We start from the raw sequence: 21623 nt of genomic DNA, 5'->3' as shown, positions 1-21623 counted from the left end.
TTCAACCCAATTGCCTGTAGAGGTTTAAATGACTCGAAACAAACTGATTGCTGAAGTTCAGTCCAGATGGTATTATTTGTGCTTAAGATTAACTGAAGATTGATGTTGCCATTTAGTACTACGGTCTAGTGGAATTCCTCTTCATTTGTAAGTAAGTGAGAGGTCTTAGGTTCGATTCTTTCCAAAAGCAAATTTGAACCACATTATTACTAGTTCATTATGAGACTAAGCACATCCCCCTCCCTCTTAGTATAAATAATATTGTTTGTTAAAATAAAAAATAAAATAAAAAACTCAGGATTGATATTAACATTGAAAGGATTACAATCCCAAAAGAAATCCAATATTTTGAAATAATTGCATGATCTAAAAATGATCATTCGTTTTGAAGGGATTATTCATTTTGAGCTTATATGATCCAAATTTTTTTTTAGAACAATTATATATTTTATACTAATGGTAGGGGAGAGTTTGGCTAAGCCGCATAAAATGATCCAAAAATTAGCTAAGAAGTCTAACTCGAACTATTGGAGCTGCCTTTGCCTTTGCCTTTGCCTATCCAGTCAGGATGTTTGGTCGAATTTAGTATCCTTGTTATCCGATGGGGATTTTTCCTATCTTTGATCGGATCAAGACACCTTATCTAATCGGGATTGGGATCATGAAATCAGAATTCTAACCAAGCCAAACTACTCAATTGCTTGGAAGCCAAGTTAAGGCCTAGGGTTAATTTTTTGTCAAATGACCATTATAATTTCTTACATAAAAGCGCAAAAGAAGAAGCCAAAAACTCTAGTTCGTAGGTTTTTCTTTTCTCTTTTACTCCCTCGTATAGTACATTGATTTTCAATTGGAAAACTAGGAATGTTCAAGAAGAAGAGAAAGCCAGACGACATCAACAACCAAGGCCGTTGGCAGACACACCCTTTTGATATCATGGAGAATGTTGTACAGCGCCTGAACATAAGTGATCGGATTCGCTTATTCATCGTCTGCAAGTCTTGGAGTTCGATTGCTATGCAAAGAGACATCCGTAGTGGTCCGCAATTCCCGTGGTTAGTAGTCACTCAACAGAGTTCAGAATACTTAGACTTGTCCATCCCATCTGAGGGTAAGGTTATCAAATTAGCGTTGCAAAAGAGAAATCGAGGGTGGTACCATAGTTCCTCCAAAGGTTGGTTAATTATGGTCAAGGAAAAAGTACTAAACTCTAAAGTATTTCTACTAAACCCTATTTCAGGAGCCAGACACAAGCTTCCATCCTTGATCGCAATTCCATCTTTCCTAGGCTTTGTCAAAGAGGATAAAACGCCACGAGGTGGAGAAGCTGACTATTTTCTTCAGAAAATTGCTTTATCTAGTTCAGATATCTCAGAATGCACAGTGGCAGCAATGTTCTCTTCGATGGAATTGGGATTGTGCAGGCCAGGAGAAAAAAGATGGACCATACTGAATTATAAAATTGACCAGCCCTTAGATATATTGTTTTCGTCGAGTGGCAAGTTATACGCCTTGGTTAAAAATCATAAGATTGAGAATGAGAATGGCAGCGTTATAGCTCGCACCATAAGACTTCGAGATGGTTACGAGGTGGAATTGAAGTTGGTTTATGACAAAGAAGAAGAATGGCAACGTTTTAACGCGGATCCTCGCTATCAACGTTTTAGTATTTGTAGAAAATATGGAAGAGAATGCTTTGTGGAAAATATGGAAGAGAATGCTTTTTCTCATTAATTTTTCTCTACAAGATTACAAGGATATATATACATGATACAAATGTGTAGGTAGGACAAGGTAGCCGTCCTAGTGTGTAGGTAGGACAAGGTAGGACGGCTGTAGAGGGCAAGGTAGCCGTCCTAGTGTGTAGGTAGGACAAGGTAGGACAGCTGTAGGACGGCTTGACGGCTGTAGGACGGCTAGTGTGTAGGTAGGACAAGGTAGGACGGCTGTAGGACGGCTTATTCTTCCAATAATAATATTATATACAATTACACAAGGACTCCAACCATATTCCTTATTTGTCTAACACTCCCCCTCAAGTTGGAGAGTGGATGTCAAGAACTCCCAACTTGCGTAACATACCCGAAAACTTTTCTTTCCCAAGAGGTTTGGTAAACAAGTCTGCCAACTGTTGTGCCGTACCCACATGCTTGGTCTCTATTGTGCCATCTACAATCTTATCTCATATAAAGTGACAATCCATCTCAATGTGACGAGTTCATTCATGAAAAACAGGATTGGCAACTATATATAACGCTGCTTGATTATCACAAAATAAAATGGAAGGACCATCCAAAGGAATGTTCAAATCCTTCAACAAAAAACGAAACCAAACTATCTCGCAACAAGCACCTGCCATGGCCCTATATTCCGCCTCTGCTGAAGAAAGCGAAACGGTTTTCTGTCGTTTCGTCCGCCAAGAAATCAAAGAACCGCCCAAGAATACACAATACCCAGTAGTCGAACGGCGAGTGATAGGGCAACCTGCCCAATTAGAATCACAAAACGCAGTTAACTTGGTCTGGTTGTCAGAACGAAATAATAAACCTTGACCTGGAGTAGCCTTCAAATAACGAACAATACGAAGCGCAGCATCCATATGAGATATCCTTGGCTCGTGCATAAAACGGCTTAGAACATGCACAGAATAGGTGATATCCGGCCGAGTGATAGTGAGATATATTAACCGACCTACTAATCGTCGATACTTTTCAGGATCCTTGAGAAGTTCTCCTTTATCAGATAATTTTGTGTCATCCATAGGAAAAGCAATGGGGTGTGCTCCCAAAAAACCATAGTCCTTGAGAATCTCTAATGCATACTTGCGTTGAGAAATATAAATCCCTTGTTTGGAACGAGAAACCTCAATACCCAAAAAATATTTTAAATCACCAAGGTCTTTTATCCGAAAATGATCACGGAGAAAAGGCTTCAGAGAATTAATGGCACTAGCATCATTGCCTGTAATCACAATATCATCCACATAAATGAGCAAAGCTGTGAAAGAAATACCAGACTTTTTAGTGAACAATGAATAGTCAGCTTTGGATTGTTGAAAACCGGCAAAGATGATGGCACTAGTGAATTTGGCAAACCATTGGCGAGAAGCCTGCTTAAGACCATAAAGTGACTTGTGAAGGCGACACACAAGATTCTCCCCCTGTCGCCGAAGACCAGGAGGAGGAGACATATAGATTTCTTCATGTAAGTCACCATGTAAGAAAGCATTATTAACATCAAGCTGATGAAGAGACCAAGACTAACTAGCAGCAAGAGCAAGAAGACAACGCACCGTAATCATCTTAGCAGTAGGAGAAAAAGTGTCATGATAATCAATACCTTCAGCCTGAGTGAAGCCTTTAGCAACCAAACGAGCTTTGTAGCGGTCAATAGAGCCGTCGGAATTGTGCTTGAGTTTGTACACCCACTTACAACCAATGGGAATTTTGCCAGGGGGCAAGGAAGTTAAAGTCCAAGTACCATTAACATGTAAAGCTTGAAGCTCCTCAGTCATAGCACGTTGCCAATTGGGGTCAGTGGCAGCCTCGGCAAAGGAGGAAGGCTCCACAGTCCGACTGACAGAGTTAATGTAAGAAAAATGCCTGGGAGAGTAACGGTGATAAGAGAGAAAATTACAAAGTGGATATCGCGTACCTTGTGTAGAACCGGGTTGCGAAGTCGAAGATGGGTGGGATGGCAGAATCACCTGTGAGCAAACGTAGTCTTTTAAATAGGATGGAGGTTTATGGGCACGGGAAGAGGTGAGGGGAAGGGGAGGATTGGTAGGTAGTGGGGGGGGGGGGGGTAGGGATGTCCGTGGGTAAAAGGGTGAAAGGTAAGGAAGTAGCGCGCGGGGGGGGGGGGGGGGGATGGGATGTCGAGAGGGCAGGGGCATGGGGAGGAACGGGTAATGGGGCAGCAAGGGAATCTGTGGGACGCGTGGAAGGGGAGGAAGGTGGAGGAGGGTGAGGCGTCGGGGCAGGAAGGGGTGGGTTATATGTAAAGTCCATAGGGGGTGGGATGGGTAGGGTAGGCGAAGAGGATGGGATAGGAGGGTGAGAAACGGCATAAGGGAAAGTAGTTTCGTGAAAGAAGACATCTCGACTAGTGAAAATGCGGTGATTGTCGAGATCGTAAAGGGTATAGGCCTTTTTTCCATGAGGATAACCGAGAAAAATGCAACGATGAGCCCGAGGGGAAAATTTGGTGGTGGAAGTGACAGAGGTGGCATATGCCAGACAACCAAAGACGCGGAAGTGGTCATAAGATGGGGTTTTCGAAAAGAGAACCTCAAATGGGGATTTATGATGGAGAAGACGGGTAGGGAGACGATTGATGAGATAAGTAGCGGTAAGAACACATTCCCCCCAAAACTTGATAGGAAGATGGGATTGAAAACGAAGAGCGCGAGTGGTTTCAAGAAGATGACGATGTTTTCTTTCAACAACGCCATTTTGTTGGGGGGTATAAACACAAGAAGTTTGTAAAAGCACCCCATGATCAGAGAAAAAACTACGAAGAGATAAAAATTCACCACCATTGTCAGTACGAATGCATTGGATGGTAGTGCGGAATTGGGTAGTGACATAAGCAAAAAAATCCTTAATTAATTGTTGAGTGTCGGATTTATGTTTCATGAGGAAGACCCACGTAAAGCGAGAAAAATCATCCACAATGGTTAAGAAATAATGAGCACCAGAAAGAGAAGATTGACGATTCGGGCCCCAAATATCACAATGAATTAAAGCAAAAGGGAAAGTTGATGAAATTGAACTCAAAAGAAAAGGTTGACGAGTTTGTTTTGCCAACGGACAAACATCACAAATATGACTAGAATCAAAAGTACAATTAAGAGAGCTAGATGCTAAAGCTTGCAAACGAGTGGAGGAGGGGTGACCAAGACGCCTATGCTAGAGGGAGGAGGGGATGGTAATGATGTTGCAGAGAGGTGGACGGGTGGGGAGAGAAGATGTAAGGGCCACAAGGTAATACAGATCGCCACGTCGCTTACCCACACCAATCATCGCCTTCGAAACCAAGTCCTGCAAAATACACCAAGAAGGAAAGAAGGTTATGGAACACGATAATCCATCTGTAAGTTTACCAACCGATAAAAGGTCCACTTGGAAAGTAGGGACACATAAAACATCCTTCAAAGTAACTGATGAATTTAAAGGAAGAGTGCCGGTAAAAGTAATGGGAGCGGAAGCACCACTAGGCAAAGAAACAGGCGGCAAATGTGAAGGAGAACGATTAACCAAACATGAAGCGGAAGAAGTAATATGATCTGTAGCACCACTGTCAAGAATCCATTGACCATGACGAGAGGTGACAGGTAACAAACCTTGGGCAAAATCAGTAGTGAGAACGGCATTGGCCTGAGGAGGGGTGGTGGTGTCACGTAGAGCAGCTAGAACACGGGAGTGCTGCTCGGCAGAGAGGTCAGGCATGGCAAGCTGCAAGTCATGCAAAGTGGGCTGGGCCCCGTGCACTTGGTGGGTCGCTGGAGTAGAAGAGGAGGCGGGGGCCTGGGTGCCTTGCACGTGATGGGCCTGGGTAAAATTATAGGGCCGGGAAGTAGAAAACCGTGGCTGCCGGGGAGGACTGGAAGGTGCATGGCTGCGGGAAGAACTGGAAGCAGTGGCACGGCGCGGTGGTCGCCACGGTTGGCCATGGAGGGGATGGCCAACTGGATAGCCATGAAGTTTATGGCAGGTGTCTCGGGTATGATAATCAAAATTGCAGTAGGTGCAGTGGAGGGGAGGACGAGCAGAGGAGGGCTGGGACGGGTCACGAACAACCATGGGAACGGCAGAGAAAGCTGCCGAAAAAAAAAAATTAGGGCTAGGGTTATAAACCTGCTTTGTATACCATGTAGAAAATATGGAAGAGAATGCTTTGTGGAAAATATGGAAGAGAATGCTTTTTTCTCATTAATTTTTCTCTACAAGATTATAAGGATATATATACATGATACAAATGTGTAGGTAGGACAAGGTAGCCGTCCTAGTGTGTAGGTAGGACAAGGTAGGACGGCTGTAGAGGACAAGGTAGCCGTCCTAATGTGTAGGTAGGACAAGGTAGGACGGCTGTAGGACAAGGTAGGACGGCTGTAGGACGGCTTGACGGCTGTAGGACGACTTGACGGCTGTAGGACGGCTAGTGTGTAGGTAGGACAAGGTAGGACGGCTTGACGGCTGTAGGACGGCTTATTCTTCCAATAATAATATTATATACAATTAAACAAGGACTCCAACCATATTCCTTATTTGTCTAACAGTATTGGTGTTTACTTCAAAAACAGACACGAGTCATATTTGATAGAGTCAACAACCCACAACGAAATCCTGTTGATCCATCAGATGAAGGATTCTATCATATTTGGTCAGTATGATGCAAATAAATTTGTGAGAACTATTCGTATATTTTAGAATCAACAACCGACGATGAAGTCTTGTTGATACATCAGTTCAAGGATTTTTTCACGACGTTTATATGAAAGATCATGGAAATGATGATTACGCGAGGACTAATGATTTTTGTAGTTTACAAGATTGACCCAGAGAATGACGCTCCAGCCTTAGGGTACAAAGTTTAGGGCACCAGATAGTGTTCATAGGAAAGAAAGGTTCTGCCTTGATCTTTCTGGCGAGTGATTTCAAAGGCTTGAAAGGCACCCGTATTTACTTTGAAGCAAATGGAATCCTCCATTTTGATTCTTCTCAACAACCTCTTGGATTACTGATTGTGTTAAATGAGAGTGGCAACATCAACAGAGTGTGGACTAATTAAGTTGGTTCAGTCCAAGTTTATGGTAGCTTAACTAGAGATCATGAGATGGTGAGTTATTTGCTAATTGAGAATTCATTCCTTTTGTTTTAGTACATCAAGTACTATTCATAAACCAGTTCCCTTTCTTTTTCTTTGTGAATGCTTCAAAGAGCATTTCCATCCATTTTGGTGGATTTGGATCTAGGACTATACCTATGACAGTTATTATTTACTTAAATAGTAAACTGTCATGACTGTTAATATTCATTTTCCGTTTATTGTGCAAAGTAACTAACATAATTGTTACTATTTATAATAATTTATTTTAATGTATAATTCAATTATTTAGTAATTATTAAACATATGAGATTGTTTTAGAATACAATTGGAGATTGAAACAAAATTATGAAGCTTGAATTGTCCTTTGATTCATGCTTATGGCTCGTTTACGTAAGGGGAGTAGGACAAGAGTAATGGGAATTACACTCCTCTCCGGTTATTCAAGTGTTTACCAACACTCGAGTGAATGAAATGTATGTGGGACCCATCTAATATGGGGAACCGGTCTCTCGAACAATAGGTGGGATTTGAATTTCGGGAGAAAGCCTCTATCTTGAATCCTCTTTTCCTACCCAAAATACCCTCATCTCGTCTCCCTTCCACCTCTTTCTCTACTTCTCTGTGTCTCTGTGGGCAGTGACCAATATCAAAGGAGAAGAAAAATCAGAAGGGAGGAAGAAGAAGAAGAAGAAGAAGATGGAGAAAAGAGACGGAGAAGCTGAAAAGAATTGGGGAATGGGGTGTGGTGCGGTCTTCACGAGAAAGAAAAAACAATTGGCAAATGGGGAAGAAGAATCAGAAGAGAACAAGAAGAATCAAAAGGGAGCAAGAAGAAGAAGGGAGGCTGAAAAGAGTTGAGGGATGGCTGAAAAGAATTGAGCGACGGGGTGCAGTTTGGGCTTCAGGAGGAAGAGAAATAATTGAGGGATGGGGAAGCAGAGCAAGGAGGGCTCTCAGTTGGCTTTTTTAATATTAACTACACAATTATGTTGTTTTTATTAATGCCTTCTTCTTGAATTATGTTGTTTTTATTAATGCCTTCTTCTTGAATTATGGCGCTAGGCTTTTTTTTAAGCTTTGTTGAATTATGTTTAATAAAAACGCTTTGTTCAATTATGTTTCTTTTCATAAATGAATGGAATAACTAAAATTAAATTTTATTGTCAAATTAAAGGGCAAGCCTTGTGGTACATCTTTAAAAGATTTATTCTCCTTGTCACTTCCCTTCGATGCTGCCTCCAAAATGCTTGTGTGTTCAAAAATGCGTTGTTATCAACCTTCAAGGACATGATTCCCGATCACTTTTATCAATTTCAAGTTGCACTGCATCCTCAACTTGACTTTTATAAAATGCATCTCTCTCCTTGTCAACCTCATCTCTTTAGCCTTTATCTCTCCATATTTCTCTCACCTTGTAGAACAATTTGTTCCAAGAATTATGCACTTGAACTAGGGGGATTGTCACCCCTATTCCTTCTTGCTCTAGCTGCTTTTTCCCAATTGGCCTTGGTTGGGAAGTTTAGCCCAGTGACTCCACTTCAACTGGGGACCCCATTGGCAATTCCTTCTTCGGTGAATCATGTAGCAACGTCCTGTTTGAAATAACATTGGAAGCATTCTTAATAATTCGGTATTTTGGACAATTTTTCACAACTTCCCAACATTCGTAATGGTTGAACCTCTGGTGGATTTGCTCAAAATTAAGTACCAACTGTTTACTTGCATCAAGTAAAACAAATAAAGTGGGAAAAAAAAAGTTATTCTCTTAAAAAATAAAATTATGTTCTAATAAAAAGAAATAGAAAATTGTCACTTGATCCCCAAGATTTGTGCCACTTTGATAATTTTCCACCGCTTTCGTATGAGCGTCTCTCTATTTGCCTAATGCAAAACTCAAAACTTTCATCCCATAAGTAAGTGCGCCTTCCTTACGACTATTGCCATATCGACTGACATAATCTTTATGAATTTTCTTCCATATATTAGCACACCTTTGCTCATTGCCCATAATTGGCCATTGGGTAATGACTTTCCAACGCCCACCCAAGAAAACATCTTCGGCGGTCGACCTGCGGTTCCGGCTTCGACTCCACCTTCGATGGAAATGCCATTTTTGTAAGCACAAACAAAATAGGAATGAGAAAATAAAACATTGTATAGAACATGGTGTTGTAAGAAAAGAAAAAATTTAGTATTTATGGAAAAAATTTATAAGTAACTGTTGGGATTTAAAAACTTAATTGATTTTGCGATTTAAAAATTTTAAATCTTATGACTAAACTAGATAAAGAGATCTAAAAAGAGGGTCGCATGGGAAGAAGAAAGATGAGAAAAGAGAAAAGAAAGTAAGAGATGATTGAAGAAAAGAGAAAGAAGAGAGGGGATCGAACGAGATAGAGATGAAGATGAGTGAGAGAAATAAATGAGAAAATGAAGATAATGAATTGGAGGAGAGACGAAAAAGGTAAAAAAAAAAAGAAAAAAAGAGGAGAGAGAGAAGAAAAGAGAGACATATTTGGAGTGAGAGGGGAGGAGGGAGAGAAAAAAAAGAGGAGTGAGTTTCAATTTTAAAACTTTAAAAACTCATTTTTTATGTTTTTAGAGAATAAAATATATTTTTTAGTTAGTTTTGAGTTCAGTTTTTTAAAATAATCTTACCAAACAAGTTTTTAAGGCCTAAAACCTGAAAATTAATTTTGAGTTTAAAAAGTTGGATTCAAGTAGAGTACCAAACAAGCTCTGAATGATTGCAAATAAAAGTAGAAGAATTAAACAATTATGAAAATTAAAGGGTGTGCCATTTATACCCTCACACATCTTTTTAATTTTTTGACTATTAATTTAAATGAATTGAAGAAAATCAATGACAAAAATTAATAAAAACTGTGTGAGAAATAAAAAGCACGTGTAAAGTAACACTTAAATACCCGGCGCCCAGAAAATTCTATCCCACAAATAGGAGGACATGTCCACGCTGAATGATTAATCCGAGCCGTCAGATTAAACACCGGAGCATGATTAGCAACAAATCGACAAAGCACCAAATCATCACAAGTCTCGCGCTGCAACCCAAAACCCTTGCGGAAGGCTCTAGAACTCGAAAAGTTCACACCATAAAAGCCTCGTCTTCCTCACTCTCACACTTACCCAATTTTCTTCAATCTCAGAATCTTGTAATACGCAGTCGAAACCGTTGAATTTATCATCTCGCCTTCTCGAGAAAATGGACGAGGACTTCGATCTCCCCGGTGAGGGGCCGGCACTCAAGGTCGGCGAGGAGAAGGAGATCGGCAACCAGGGCTTGAAGAAGAAGCTCCTCAAGGAAGGCGAAGGCTGGGACAACCCCAAGAATGGCGACGAGGTCGAAGGTTGGCGCTTTTATCTGTTTTTTTTGGAAATTTTGGATTTTTGGAATTGTTTTTGGTGCTTTTGGATTGGGATTGATTGGGGGTTTTTGTGGGTTGTAGTTCATTATACTGGGACGTTGCTGGACGGGACTAAGTTCGATTCGAGCCGGGACAGGGGGACACCGTTCAAGTTCACTCTCGGACAAGGTGAGGGCTTTTTGGTATTGTTTCAGCTTCAATCTGATGAAATTTATGAAGTTGATTAAGTTTTTGGCTGATTCGGATTAGTTGGTGTGTTAGTTTTGCACAAATGTACAGTTCCTTTGGACTTGAATTTTATTGTTAGCATATACCGATGCAATTTTAGTAGAAGTGATGACAAGTAGAGGCATATCTTTGATTGGGGAAAACTTTCATGCAACGGGGTTTTCACTGTGATGGTATCTCAAACTAATCACTCAATGTCATGTGCAAAAGTTAAAGCATGTGGCATTGCGTGATCACTATGGGATACAATTACAGTGGCATCCCCGTTACAGGTCCCCCCTTTTTAATCTGTTAAAAAGATGGAATTGTGTTTCAGTAGTAGCATTGATCTTCAATATGATGTTCCTTGTTAAGCTTGCTTTATCAATTTTTTTTTTTTTTTGGATCGTATGATATTATAAGATCATCGTTCAGGGTAAGCTCTCTCTTACTGAGTGAATCTTGTGATGCTGTGGTGCAGGGCAAGTGATTAAGGGATGGGATGAAGGTATTAGAACAATGAAGAAGGGCGAGGATGCCCTTTTTACCATTCCCCCTGAGTTGGCTTATGGCGAGTCTGGATCACCTCCAACGATCCCACCCAGCGCTACATTGCAATTTGATGTTGAATTGCTATCGTGGACCAGTATCAATGACATATGCAAGGATGGTGGTATAATCAAGAAGATCCTGAAAGAGGGAGAAAAGTGGGAGAACCCAAAAGACCTCGATGAAGTTATTGGTAAAAGCTTCTCTTTGACATTGGTTGTTGTTTGCTCGTGCACTATCTGTTGCCTTTGTTTGTTAACTTCGTTCCCTCCCTGTTTGTTATGCAGTTAATTTTGAGGCGCAGCTTGAAGATAAAACACTTGTTGCAAAATATCAAGCTGTGGAATTCACTGTCAAAGATGGTATCCTTTCTCATGTTATATATCAATTCATTTGTTTTATTTTTTAATAGAGAATTTGGCTGTTTAATGGACTTGTTATCTTCTAATTATTGTAATTAGGTTACTTCTGTCCTGCAATATCAAAGGCTGTTAAAACAATGAAGAAGGGGGAGAAGGTACTATTAACGGTGAAACCACAATGTGAGTTGCCTTGAGCCATCATACTTATTTTATTGAAATTCGAAAATAACAATAGTTAAAAACGTATATCTTACCTTTATGTTGGTTACAGATGGATATGGGGACAAGGGAAAGCCTGCCTCTGGCTCTGAGGGTGCAGTTCCTCCAAACACAACTCTTCATATCACTTTAGAGTTGGTATCATGGAGAACTGTGTCTGAAGTGACAGATGATAAGAAGGTTATTAAGAAGATCTTGAAAGAAGGGGAGGGATATGAGCGTCCAAATGAAGGGGCTGTTGTTAAATGTAAGTGTTTGTTCATTGGGATGAGTACCTTGCAATCTATAGCATGTTAGAATTTTATTAAATCGTTCCTTGATTTTGTCTGGTAGTGAAATTGACTGGGAAGCTGCAAGATGGGAAGGAATTTTTGAAGAAAGGTCATGTTGAAGGAGAAGACCTGTTCGAGTTTAAGACAGATGAAGGTATACTTGCATGCTTTTGTTTACATTTCTTTGTGTATTTGGCCTTCAGTGGTGCTGAACCATTGTTTGTATTGGACAGAGCAAGTGATTGACGGGCTTGATAGAGCTGTACGGACAATGAAGAAGGGTGAGGTAGCACTCCTGACTATTGCACCAGAGTATGCATTTGGCTCCTTGGAGTCCCAGCAGGAGTTGGCTGTGGTACCTCCTAATTCAACTGTCAACTATGAGGTTGAGCTTGTATCTTTTGAGAAGGTAGGTTGATAATGCCGCTCAGATTACATTGTGCACCATGTATCCCTTGGTATCAAATTATTGTGATAGTGTTTTGTTTTCTAACAATTTTTGAGTCTTTACGACCCTCAGGATAAGGAATCATGGGATATGAATACTGAGGAAAAAATTGAAGCTGCGGGTAAGAAGAAGGAAGAAGGGAATGCTTTGTTTAAGGCGGGTAAATATGCAAGAGCTTCCAAGAGATATGAGAAGGTAGGATGAAAAACATATTGGCTCAAGAATCTGATGGTTTGTCATTTGTTCTTATGCTTACTGAAGCTTACCTTATTCCATGCAGGCTGTGAAGTACATTGACTACGATACCAGCTTTGGTGAAGAGGAGAAAAAACAGGCCAAGGTGTTGAAGGTTGCTTGCAATCTTAACGATGCAGCTTGCAAGCTGAAGCTGAAAGATTATAAACAGGCTGAAAAATTGTGCACCAAGGTTTGGAATATGAATTTATGAAATGCTTGCAACTCCCCTGTTTATTGTTGGCTTTTACAGTGACCAACCGTCGATATGTACACAGGTGTTGGAACTTGAGGGTAGGAATGTGAAGGCTCTGTACCGAAGGGCTCAGGCATATATTCAGCTGGCAGATTTGGATTTGGCTGAGCTTGACATCAAGAAGGCTCTTGAAATAGACCCTAACAACAGGTTTGTGCACCTTGTGTCTGGATTCTCGTTCCCGCTCTCAATTTGTTTCTTTGAGAAGTGAAAATGCTTACGCATTGTTTCTTTGTTGAAACAGGGATGTGAAGCTGGAGTACAAGACACTGAAGGAGAAGATGAAAGAATACAATAAAAAAGAGGCCAAGTTCTACGGCAACATGTTTGCCAAATTGACTAAGTCAGACTCTCCTGATAGCAATGTAAGCATCCTTCTGGTCACCTAGTGGTGTTTTTTTTTTTTCTTTTCGTGCTTTCAGGGTTTAAACGTCTGATGTCGTTTGGTGGTTCATGTTTTTTGGCTCCGCAGAAAGAAGCAGCTAAAGATGCCGAACCCATGAGCGTAGACAGCAAGGCATAAAGGGATTGCATCGCCCTCGACTTCATATTGTGTCATTAAGGAGTAAATCCCTAGTTTTTTGAGCTGTAGGACTACTCGGTCTTGGCACAAAGTTGTAATTGATTTGCTTTCTTCACCTGGATTGTGGACATGGGATTTTATTGGTAATTTTCAAGAGTATTAAGGGCATTCTCCCCCAAATTGAGCACCTGCTCTAACTTATATTGCTTCGGATAGAATCTATTATTTTAGCTCATAACATTTTTCCGGGAGATTTTACATAATTACGATGAACTTGATGAATTTTGACATGCTTTGCCCGTCCGCGTCTCGTTCTCTGTCCCAAAATGGCATGTACAAAGGGGGTAGTACTTTGATTGGAAGAATGCCGGTCACCAAGCGGCATCAGTCGATCGGGAAATGAGTAGGTCAGATGTTTGATTGTGCCTCCATTACCGGAATTCTTTGCCTCAGGTGTAACCGGAATTTTGGTCATCAGAAATTGTGGGTGGGGTGTGGTGGTGGGTTAGGAGATGAGTAGATCAGATGTTCGATTGCCTCCATTGTTACCGGAGGGGGAGAAAGACGGAGTTGAGGTCGTTTTAAGAGCCATACAACATACACTGAGCTGATGCGTGGCGCAATGCGCGGCATTGAATAGAAAGCCTGAGGTGATAGCATTTTTATTCAGTGTTTCACACTGGAAGTAGTACAAGAAGTCTGGAAACAAAATTTCAAACAGATAACGCAACGCCTATTATATCATACACAATTTGTTTACAACAAAAATAAAGAATAACAAATGTGATGATCTAACAATTTGCCTACAAATCGGATGAGCCAATGAATCCACTACTACAAATTATATTGAGGGTCTTTTCCCCTTGCCTAAATCAATGAGACAACTTTCAATAAATGTCGCTTCACAACAGCAACAATGGTACATACAGTTTTGCATGAAGAAACTGTGGTTATGGTCTACAATACGTGTAAGAACCGACGGGGTTGCTTACATTTGGGGAGCCGACCGCCAGAAACAGCAGGGTACTAAAAGTGACAGCCCTTTCATCAGTGTGCCCGAGATAGACTTCAAAGCTCCGATCAAAATGACCTGCACGCACCCCATGGGACATTCCGGGGAAGAGCTCAACACTACTCAAAAGCATTGCTCGGAAGTTAACTCACCTGCTCTCCTATCAAATCAAGACCAACAACTAGAAAGGTGATCCCTTGAAACAGTAGGAAGTAGAAGTGAATTCCTTGGGCAGAGAGCAAGCTTCTTGCTGAAGCAGTCAATAGTACAAAGGCAATTACAAGTTCTTTTCTGTATAAACGGTTTCTTCTCTTTTTCCCACTTTTTTTAGTTGTCTCTAGCTTAGTCAGCTCCTCAAGCCCCGATTCTGAGGCTGACCTATGAAGACCGGTAGTTGGCACCAGAGGCACAGACCCCCTTTCAAAAGCAATTAGATCTGTTTCCGATGATCTTCCCAGTTTCTTTGTCACTATCCACTCATAAGAACTCCCAAACTGAAACAATCCTGATATCATGGCATTAAATTTGGTCACTGACATGGTATTCTCAAACAGAAGGTAGGGGACGATAAATGGGAATGAACGTGGTGCAGGAAGAATATTCAAGACAGACATAATTCCGGGAACATAACAAACAACCCATGCTGGTAGCTGAGCTTCTGGCAGGAACATTGTCAGTGGAAGAATGATGCAAAATAGAGTGAATGAATAAAACGGCAGTATGAGCTTCCGCAGGAGGAAGAAGAGAAATATCAAATTCGCTTTCTTGGTCACACTCACCTGGAATATGAAAATACTAAAGGTTACATTCATGTGTACTTAAATTGGAAAGAACCCTTATATTAAACAGCCAAATAATTCCTGACGAGATTTAGATGACCACGCGAGTCTCTTTTTGTTATAATTCTGAGGTCTCTTTTTTCATACTGTTCTAATAAAATAATTAACAGAAAATGAACTTCTATACCTTTGAACGGAGTATGTCAAAGAAACACATGCGGAATAACTGCATTGGACCAGAATGCCAGCGATGTTGCTGTTTCTTGTATGCACCGTAGGACTCTGGAAGTTCACAAACGCACTGCAAAAGCAGCAAGTTCAGCAAACAATACAAGTTTCATATTGTGCAAAGAAACTCCGACCGTGAAAACTACACACACCTTGACATCATTCAGATATATGAACTTCCACCCACACAGATGAGCGCGAACTGCAACATCCATGTCCTCGACGGTCGTTCGTTCCAACCAACCACCGCAATCCTCAAGGGCCTTAATCCTCCACACACCAGCTGTACCGTTAAAACCAAAGAAGTTGATAAACACACCATTGACCTGTTGTTCAACCTCAAAGTGGAAAGATAAGTTTATATTCTGTAGTCTAGTAAGCAAGTTCTCATCCTTGTTTACAAAAGACCACCTTGTCTGGACCAATCCTAGATCATCATTCCCCTTCAAGACAAATATAAAACCAATTTTCAGTCCAGTAAACAACAAGCCTAGGCGACGAAATTGAAAACTACATAATCCCAGGTCAAGAGGTAGTTAGTATTCCCACTGCCCCACATTGGCGACATTATTACAAGAAGAGCTAAGTTGGACATAAACTGATATTTTTGCTTACAGTTGTGGTGTATGAAAATGAGATATGGATCAGGTTATTAAAAAAACATATGATATGCATATGCCATGTGTGTGATTGAAATATTCAGGCAACCCAGATATGATGACCAATACCAAAGTGTCAAAGTATGAGCCTGAGAATGATGGCGAGCTCCTAATTGCATACTTTGGACATCATTAAAGAAGATTGTAAACCATGACTTAGTGGATGCAGAAAACATGGATATATATACACTGTTTTTCAAGTATTGTGAGCATAATCATTTACATAAGCTGAGATGTAATGAATGGTCCCATTCTATGTACGTAAACCCTATATTTATCCGAAACATTCAACTGTTTATCAGAATAGTGTGGTCTAGTAGGGATTGAAAAGTTACCTTGAAATAAGGAATGGTTTTCTTCAAGAATTCAGGTTCCGGCTGAAAATCTGAATCAAATATGGCCACAAATTCATAATTTTTAACATAATCGCAGCTCATAGCAGATTTCAGATTCCCTGCCTTATACCCTGTGCGTATAAGCCGATGTCTGTACAATATGGGAACACCCCGTTGTTGCCACTTGTTTACTTCTGCCTTAATAAGTTGTTGAACCTCTATATCATCAGAATCGTCCAAAACCTGTACAAGCATTCTCTCATTCGGCCAGTCCTGAATACAAACCGCGGCAATTGATTGATGGTAAACCTGTTCATTACCCAATACGAGCACATATCAGTACCCAAATGAGTGACAAAGGGGTTTCTACGGAGAGCATGCGAAATACTTTTCGCCTATCAATGCAGCATTATATCTGAAACGGTAACAAATGATGCCAAGTTCTTATTTTTAACATCTAACAATATGAAGGGACTTTCTAGCTCATGAATTGTATCAAAAAAGGATAAAAATTGAAGCTTGATTCTAACTTACATGGCTAAAAACACAACTGAAGCACAACAAAGAAAATCGAAACGGTGTCGTTTCAGGGACGAGAAACCTACATCATCTTACCTCCCTCTCATTGCACATAGGAATCTGCAGCAACACCATCGGATAATCCTCCAAATTAACTTTCTCAGCATTTCCCTCCTCCACATTGGACGACGAAGGCGACGTCGTCGTTTTGTACTCCATGACCGCCTTGGGCTTGACTCTCCGAAACTTGATCCAGAAGCATCCGAGCACCAAAACGACGCGATCCACCGACTGAATCAGGAAGAGCACGATGCAGACATTGGTGAAGCTCTGCAGCGGCGGCGCCAAGTAATTGACTCGAACGTGGAGCCAATTGGCGTACACGAGCTCCGCCAGCTCCCCCGATCTCACGGACGGCGGACTGAAATGCCATCCCTTGAAGTAAGCCACGAGCTCAAAGCAGAGCAGCAGCAGCACGACGATCAGGAAAACTTTGATCGCGCGGTAGAGGCGGGAGGAGGAAGAGTCGGCGGGCGAATCGGGGGTGGTGACGCGGCGATTGGCGGTCCGGAGAAGGACGAGGAAGGAGTTGGCCACGGAGGCGAGGGAGGCGGCGATTTGCTGGAATTTGAGGCGGCAGACCCAGGACAACTGGCGGGCGCTCCGGGACCGGTCTTTTCCGACCGTACGATCGGGGCGGGGGCTGTGGATATCGACGGTGAGGAGTTGGCTGGATTCATCGGAGGAGAGGAGGAGGTCGTGGTTGGTCTGTCTCTGCTTGTTCCACCATTCTTGAAACTCGTGGTTTTGAGCTCGAGACATTAATTTAAGTAATTCAAATTAAATTAAATAATAATTAATATAAATATATATACTTCTTCTTCTTCTTCTTCGTCGTCGTCGTCTTCGCAGATCTCTGTAATTTTTGTGTGTGTAAAATTGTGACTCCGTGATGTGTGTGGCGCTGAAGGAGGAGCGGGAGCTTTTTTGCGCTAAATTTAGCAAGGGACTTTCTGCTCGGACATTTTTGTTTGATTTTTCGTACTTCCCACATTTTTGTATTTTATATTTGCCTAAATTTAAAAATTAAATTGTAGTAATGGTTCTTTAATTTAAATTCAATTGAAGTAATGATCTCTTAACTAAAAATCTATTACCATTTATCTATTAACCCATCAAAACGTGCAGTTATAGTTCCTTAACTAAAAATTCATTACCAATGATCCCTCAACTTTAATCCAACTGGAGAAATGATCCCTCAACTTTAACCCAATTAGAGAAATGATCCCTCAACTTTAACCCAATTGTAGCAATAATTCTTCCAACATAACTCATTTTAATAAAATTCTAATGAAGTTGATGAACATGACCATAGCTATACGTTTTAATAAGTTAAAGAATTAATAGTAATAAATTTTTAATTAAAAAACTATTATTTCAATTTGATTAAAGTTGAAATATCAGTGCTACAATTTACTCAAATTTAAAAGCCTGTGGTGTATTGTTTGTTGCGAGTGCGAGTAAGCCAACGTGACTTTTCACTTTTATTTTCATATCTACATTTTTGCTTATTGGGAGCAAACTCGGGATCTCGACTATAAAAGTGAATATTTTTATTCTACAAGTTTTTTTCGACATGTGTACCAATTATTGGATGGTGAATTTTTAACATTGTCACGCTCTATCGTTGTCGTTGGTGCTAGTAACCTAACATTTTTATGCCACCTTGATAGCAACTATCAAATGCAAGTGATTAAGTGAAGCCCAAAAAAAAAGAAATAGTGATTAAGTGAAGCTTACATATTCATGTAAGTTTTACTTGTAGCAGAGAGGTGATATACCATGCGACAATGTTTACTAAAACAGCCCCACCACTAGGGATGGGTTAAAAAAACTGAAAATCGAAAAAAATGGGACCAAATACTTAACTAAAACCGAAAACCGAAATAAAAACGGAACTAAAAAAGAAAAAATCAATCCGAACCGAATCAAACCGAACTTAATTGAACCTTATTGGTTCGGTTTCGGTTTTGGAGGTTTGGAAACCGTCTAACCAAATCGAACCAAATCCCTTTACACTTTATGAATGTATGCCCATGATGTTTCTTTTGTAAAACTTTGTTGTCAAGTTTGAAACCAAGCCTAGGGCTTTTTTAAGGAGCATACTTGGTTCAATTGAGGATATTTGATTGGTTATAGAGGAAAGTTTTGAAAGGCTTTGGAACTTAAAAGAGCTTCTATATTTGTTTGCTTTTGAATGGATACAGTGATCATTTTTCTTCGTAATTGAGGTTGTTGATAGAATATGATTAATTTATAGATACAACTACTTTTCCTATTTTCTTATTATTAGTTTACCAATGCAAGCCTCCTTTCTAAATTCCATATTAAAAAAAAAAACGATCAAATTTTATAAAATAAAATAAAAAACCGAAACCGTATTGAAATTGAACGAACAAAACCAAACAAAAAAAAAAAACCGAAAGAAAATTGAACCGAACCCACCCCTACCCACCACACCTTCTCCTCCCACCGCCTCCCATCTTCTCCTCTTCCTCCCACAAACCGCACCACCCCTCCGCCTTACTCCCCCACCCCGGCTCTCTTCCTTAGCACCCCCTGCCTTTTTTTTCTTCCACTCCATTTTGCTTACCTTCTCCTCCTTCTCACCTCTCTCCCATTTTGTTACCTTTTTCTCTTTTCCGTTTTTCCCTTTTACTGGTTTTTTGTGCCCCATCCCTCACACGATGGTAGCGTATCCCATCTTTCTAAAGATGGTGGCCTCCCCTATCTCTCCTCAGATGGTGGTTCGGGAGCTTGATTTCCCACTTTTGGTTATCCTCCAATTTCTCCATCTTGCTATTGTGTACCAGATTTCTGTTGCCTCAAATAAACCTCAATGCCCTAACCCATTCTATAGATCCAGACCCCAAGACTATCCTTTGTGGTCAATTTGCCCGCTTTCAATTGAGAAGTCTAACCGAGCTTCTATGTCTACTGCCCACCACGAGAGCAAATCGCCGCTCATTCAGTTGAAGGTGTGTGAAACTAGACACTTAGGGTTTGCATGTGGAGCTTTGCCCTGCCTCATTCTTTGGTTCTGAATTCATGTCCTACTGCACGAGCATTGGAACTGTGTTCTTACTGGTCCCCAAGCAGTGGTTATAGCTGTGAGGTTTGGCTACTCCTTTCGGTCTACAGATTTATTAGTGATAATTTTGAATTTTGTTTTAAGTTTTATGATGTTGTTGGTATGTAGTTTAGCATTGTTTTTTGTTTTGTTGGGGTTTTGTAAGTTTGTTTAAGGCACGATGCAGGGGTGAACAATTGCTGTTTTGGTGCAAAAATGACGATGTGGGTGTTGGCCGCTTCTGGTTTCTACGTAACTGCAGCGGGTCATCCCTCACCTTTGGGCTCCTACTGCTTGAGCCCTCGTGGAGTATTTGTTTTTGGGTCAAAACTATTTCATGTTTTTTTTTTCCCTTTATGTACTATTTGTAATTGTTGCAAGGAACCTTTACTTATGTGTTGTTTGCATAAATGGCGTCTTCTTTATGTATGCCGGTCCATTCTAAAGCTACTTACGATGTAATCTATCCGTTTGGACTTTGTTTTATGAATGTTCTCTACCTTCTGACCAAAAAGAGAGGTGATACAGTACAAAAATGTTGTCATCTTAATATCATACATTTCTTAATAGTATACCTAATGTGAAAACGCATAATCCAGTCATATTATGACATAAATTATTAATGGAAGCAAGTTAGGCACTCTACTTTAGACATAACACAAAGGCTAAAAAAAAGAGTATTTGAAGGGTTAAAATTAGTATGACTAATCCATTGTGTGACTTAACTAAAATTTTTCGTCTCTTATTATAAATATATATTGTTGTCTAAAAAACAATTTAAATCGCTGGCCTTTCTCACACCATGTAAAGGCATTAACGTAAATTACTAGCACCATTATCATCATTCTTAGAAATCTCTCAAAATTTTGATGGTTGTAAACGTATTGTTTTTCCTTTTCTCTTAATCAATTGGAAATAGTTTGCTTTAGGGATCGATTGATAACCATTTTGTTTTCAGTTTTAGTTTTTGATTTCACTTTTTATTTTTTTTATTTTTTTTAAATTGAAACTTGAAATCTTATTTAGTAACTACTTTTAGTACTGTTTTAAAAAGAATTATAAACCAAAAACTACTTTCTTAAGTTTTTAAAATTTGGTCTTGAATAGCTACTTAGTATTACGGTCTAGTGGTATTCCTCTTCACTTGTAAGTGAGAGGTCTTAGGTTCGATTTTTGCCAAAGGCAAATTTGAACCACATTATTGCTAGTCGATTGTGAGGCTAAACTTAGATAATATCGATTGTTCAAAAAAAAAAGATGGCCTTGAGTTTTCACTTTTTGGTTTTTAGTTTTAATTTTTTTACAAACTGAAAATAGTTACCAAATAAGATGGTCTCACAGTGAATGAACTAGTTGTTTTTGTTTGTGCTTTTCTACCCCAAAGTTTTGTTTGGTTGTTGTTGTTGGTAGTTATTTCGGTGAAAGGTGGAAACTTTCTTATCCTGGAATGGTTTGTCTGCTTTGAAAATCATTTTCTGCCTTTTCACTTTTAAAATTTTAGGAAGTTGTTGGAAAATAAAATCAGTCATTTGTCCAATTGTGATTTGTCCATTTGGTTCGATTCACTAATTGACCAACTGATGTCTTATCTAGTTACGAATTATGTGTCTGCTTAATTGGTTGAACAAATAATATGTCATTTGTCTCTTTGACAACAATGGCTCCGTATTAGAA

At 40.1% G+C, this 21623-nt stretch overlaps 3 protein-coding genes across 3 annotated transcripts; 2 read left to right on the top strand and 1 right to left on the bottom strand.

The window, feature by feature from the left end:
* The first annotated feature begins 864 nt into the window (after positions 1-864).
* LOC137728339 (F-box/kelch-repeat protein At3g18720-like) lies at positions 865-1734 on the top strand. The gene has a single exon (XM_068467151.1). It carries the CDS (start codon positions 865-867, stop codon positions 1732-1734), a length of 870 nt encoding a protein of 289 aa, XP_068323252.1.
* An 8157-nt stretch (positions 1735-9891) lies between these two features.
* LOC137727764 (peptidyl-prolyl cis-trans isomerase FKBP62-like) lies at positions 9892-13527 on the top strand. Its single transcript, XM_068466581.1, has 13 exons — positions 9892-10199; positions 10299-10385; positions 10906-11166; positions 11261-11335; positions 11435-11515; positions 11607-11801; positions 11888-11980; positions 12060-12235; positions 12347-12469; positions 12555-12701; positions 12787-12914; positions 13009-13129; positions 13237-13527. Exons 1-13 carry the CDS (start codon positions 10055-10057, stop codon positions 13285-13287), a joined length of 1683 nt encoding a protein of 560 aa, XP_068322682.1. The 5' UTR covers positions 9892-10054; the 3' UTR covers positions 13288-13527.
* A 471-nt stretch (positions 13528-13998) lies between these two features.
* On the bottom strand, positions 13999-17827 carry LOC137727763 (probable xyloglucan glycosyltransferase 6). Its single transcript, XM_068466579.1, has 5 exons — positions 16916-17827; positions 16301-16609; positions 15459-15749; positions 15266-15379; positions 13999-15078 (listed from the first exon to the last, which is right to left on the bottom strand). The coding sequence occupies exons 1-5, from the start codon at positions 17639-17641 to the stop codon at positions 14443-14445; spliced, it is 2076 nt and encodes a 691-aa protein (XP_068322680.1). The 5' UTR covers positions 17642-17827; the 3' UTR covers positions 13999-14442.
* Between the last annotated feature and the right edge of the window lie 3796 nt (positions 17828-21623).

Source organism: Pyrus communis, chromosome 3 (assembly GCF_963583255.1).
Source record: "Pyrus communis chromosome 3, drPyrComm1.1, whole genome shotgun sequence".
NCBI classification, from domain to species: Eukaryota; Viridiplantae; Streptophyta; class Magnoliopsida; order Rosales; family Rosaceae; genus Pyrus; species Pyrus communis.
The sequence above is the reverse complement of the archived record's forward strand: the minus strand, read 5'-3'. Positions and strand labels throughout refer to the sequence as shown.

Coding starts and splice junctions, on each gene's coding strand:
- LOC137728339 (XM_068467151.1), top strand. CDS start 865: ATGTTCAAGAAGAAGAGAAAGCCAGACGACATCAACAACCAAGGCCGT.
- LOC137727764 (XM_068466581.1), top strand. CDS start 10,055: ATGGACGAGGACTTCGATCTCCCCGGTGAGGGGCCGGCACTCAAGGTC. Junction 10,200..10,298: donor GAATGGCGACGAGGTCGAAG/GTTGGCGCTTTT, acceptor TGTGGGTTGTAG/TTCATTATACTGGGACGTTG. Junction 12,236..12,346: donor AGCTTGTATCTTTTGAGAAG/GTAGGTTGATAA, acceptor TACGACCCTCAG/GATAAGGAATCATGGGATAT.
- LOC137727763 (XM_068466579.1), bottom strand. CDS start 17,641: ATGTCTCGAGCTCAAAACCACGAGTTTCAAGAATGGTGGAACAAGCAG. Junction 15,750..16,300: donor AAACCATTCCTTATTTCAAG/GTAACTTTTCAA, acceptor TTTGTCTTGAAG/GGGAATGATGATCTAGGATT. Junction 15,079..15,265: donor TTGACATACTCCGTTCAAAG/GTATAGAAGTTC, acceptor TTCATATTCCAG/GTGAGTGTGACCAAGAAAGC.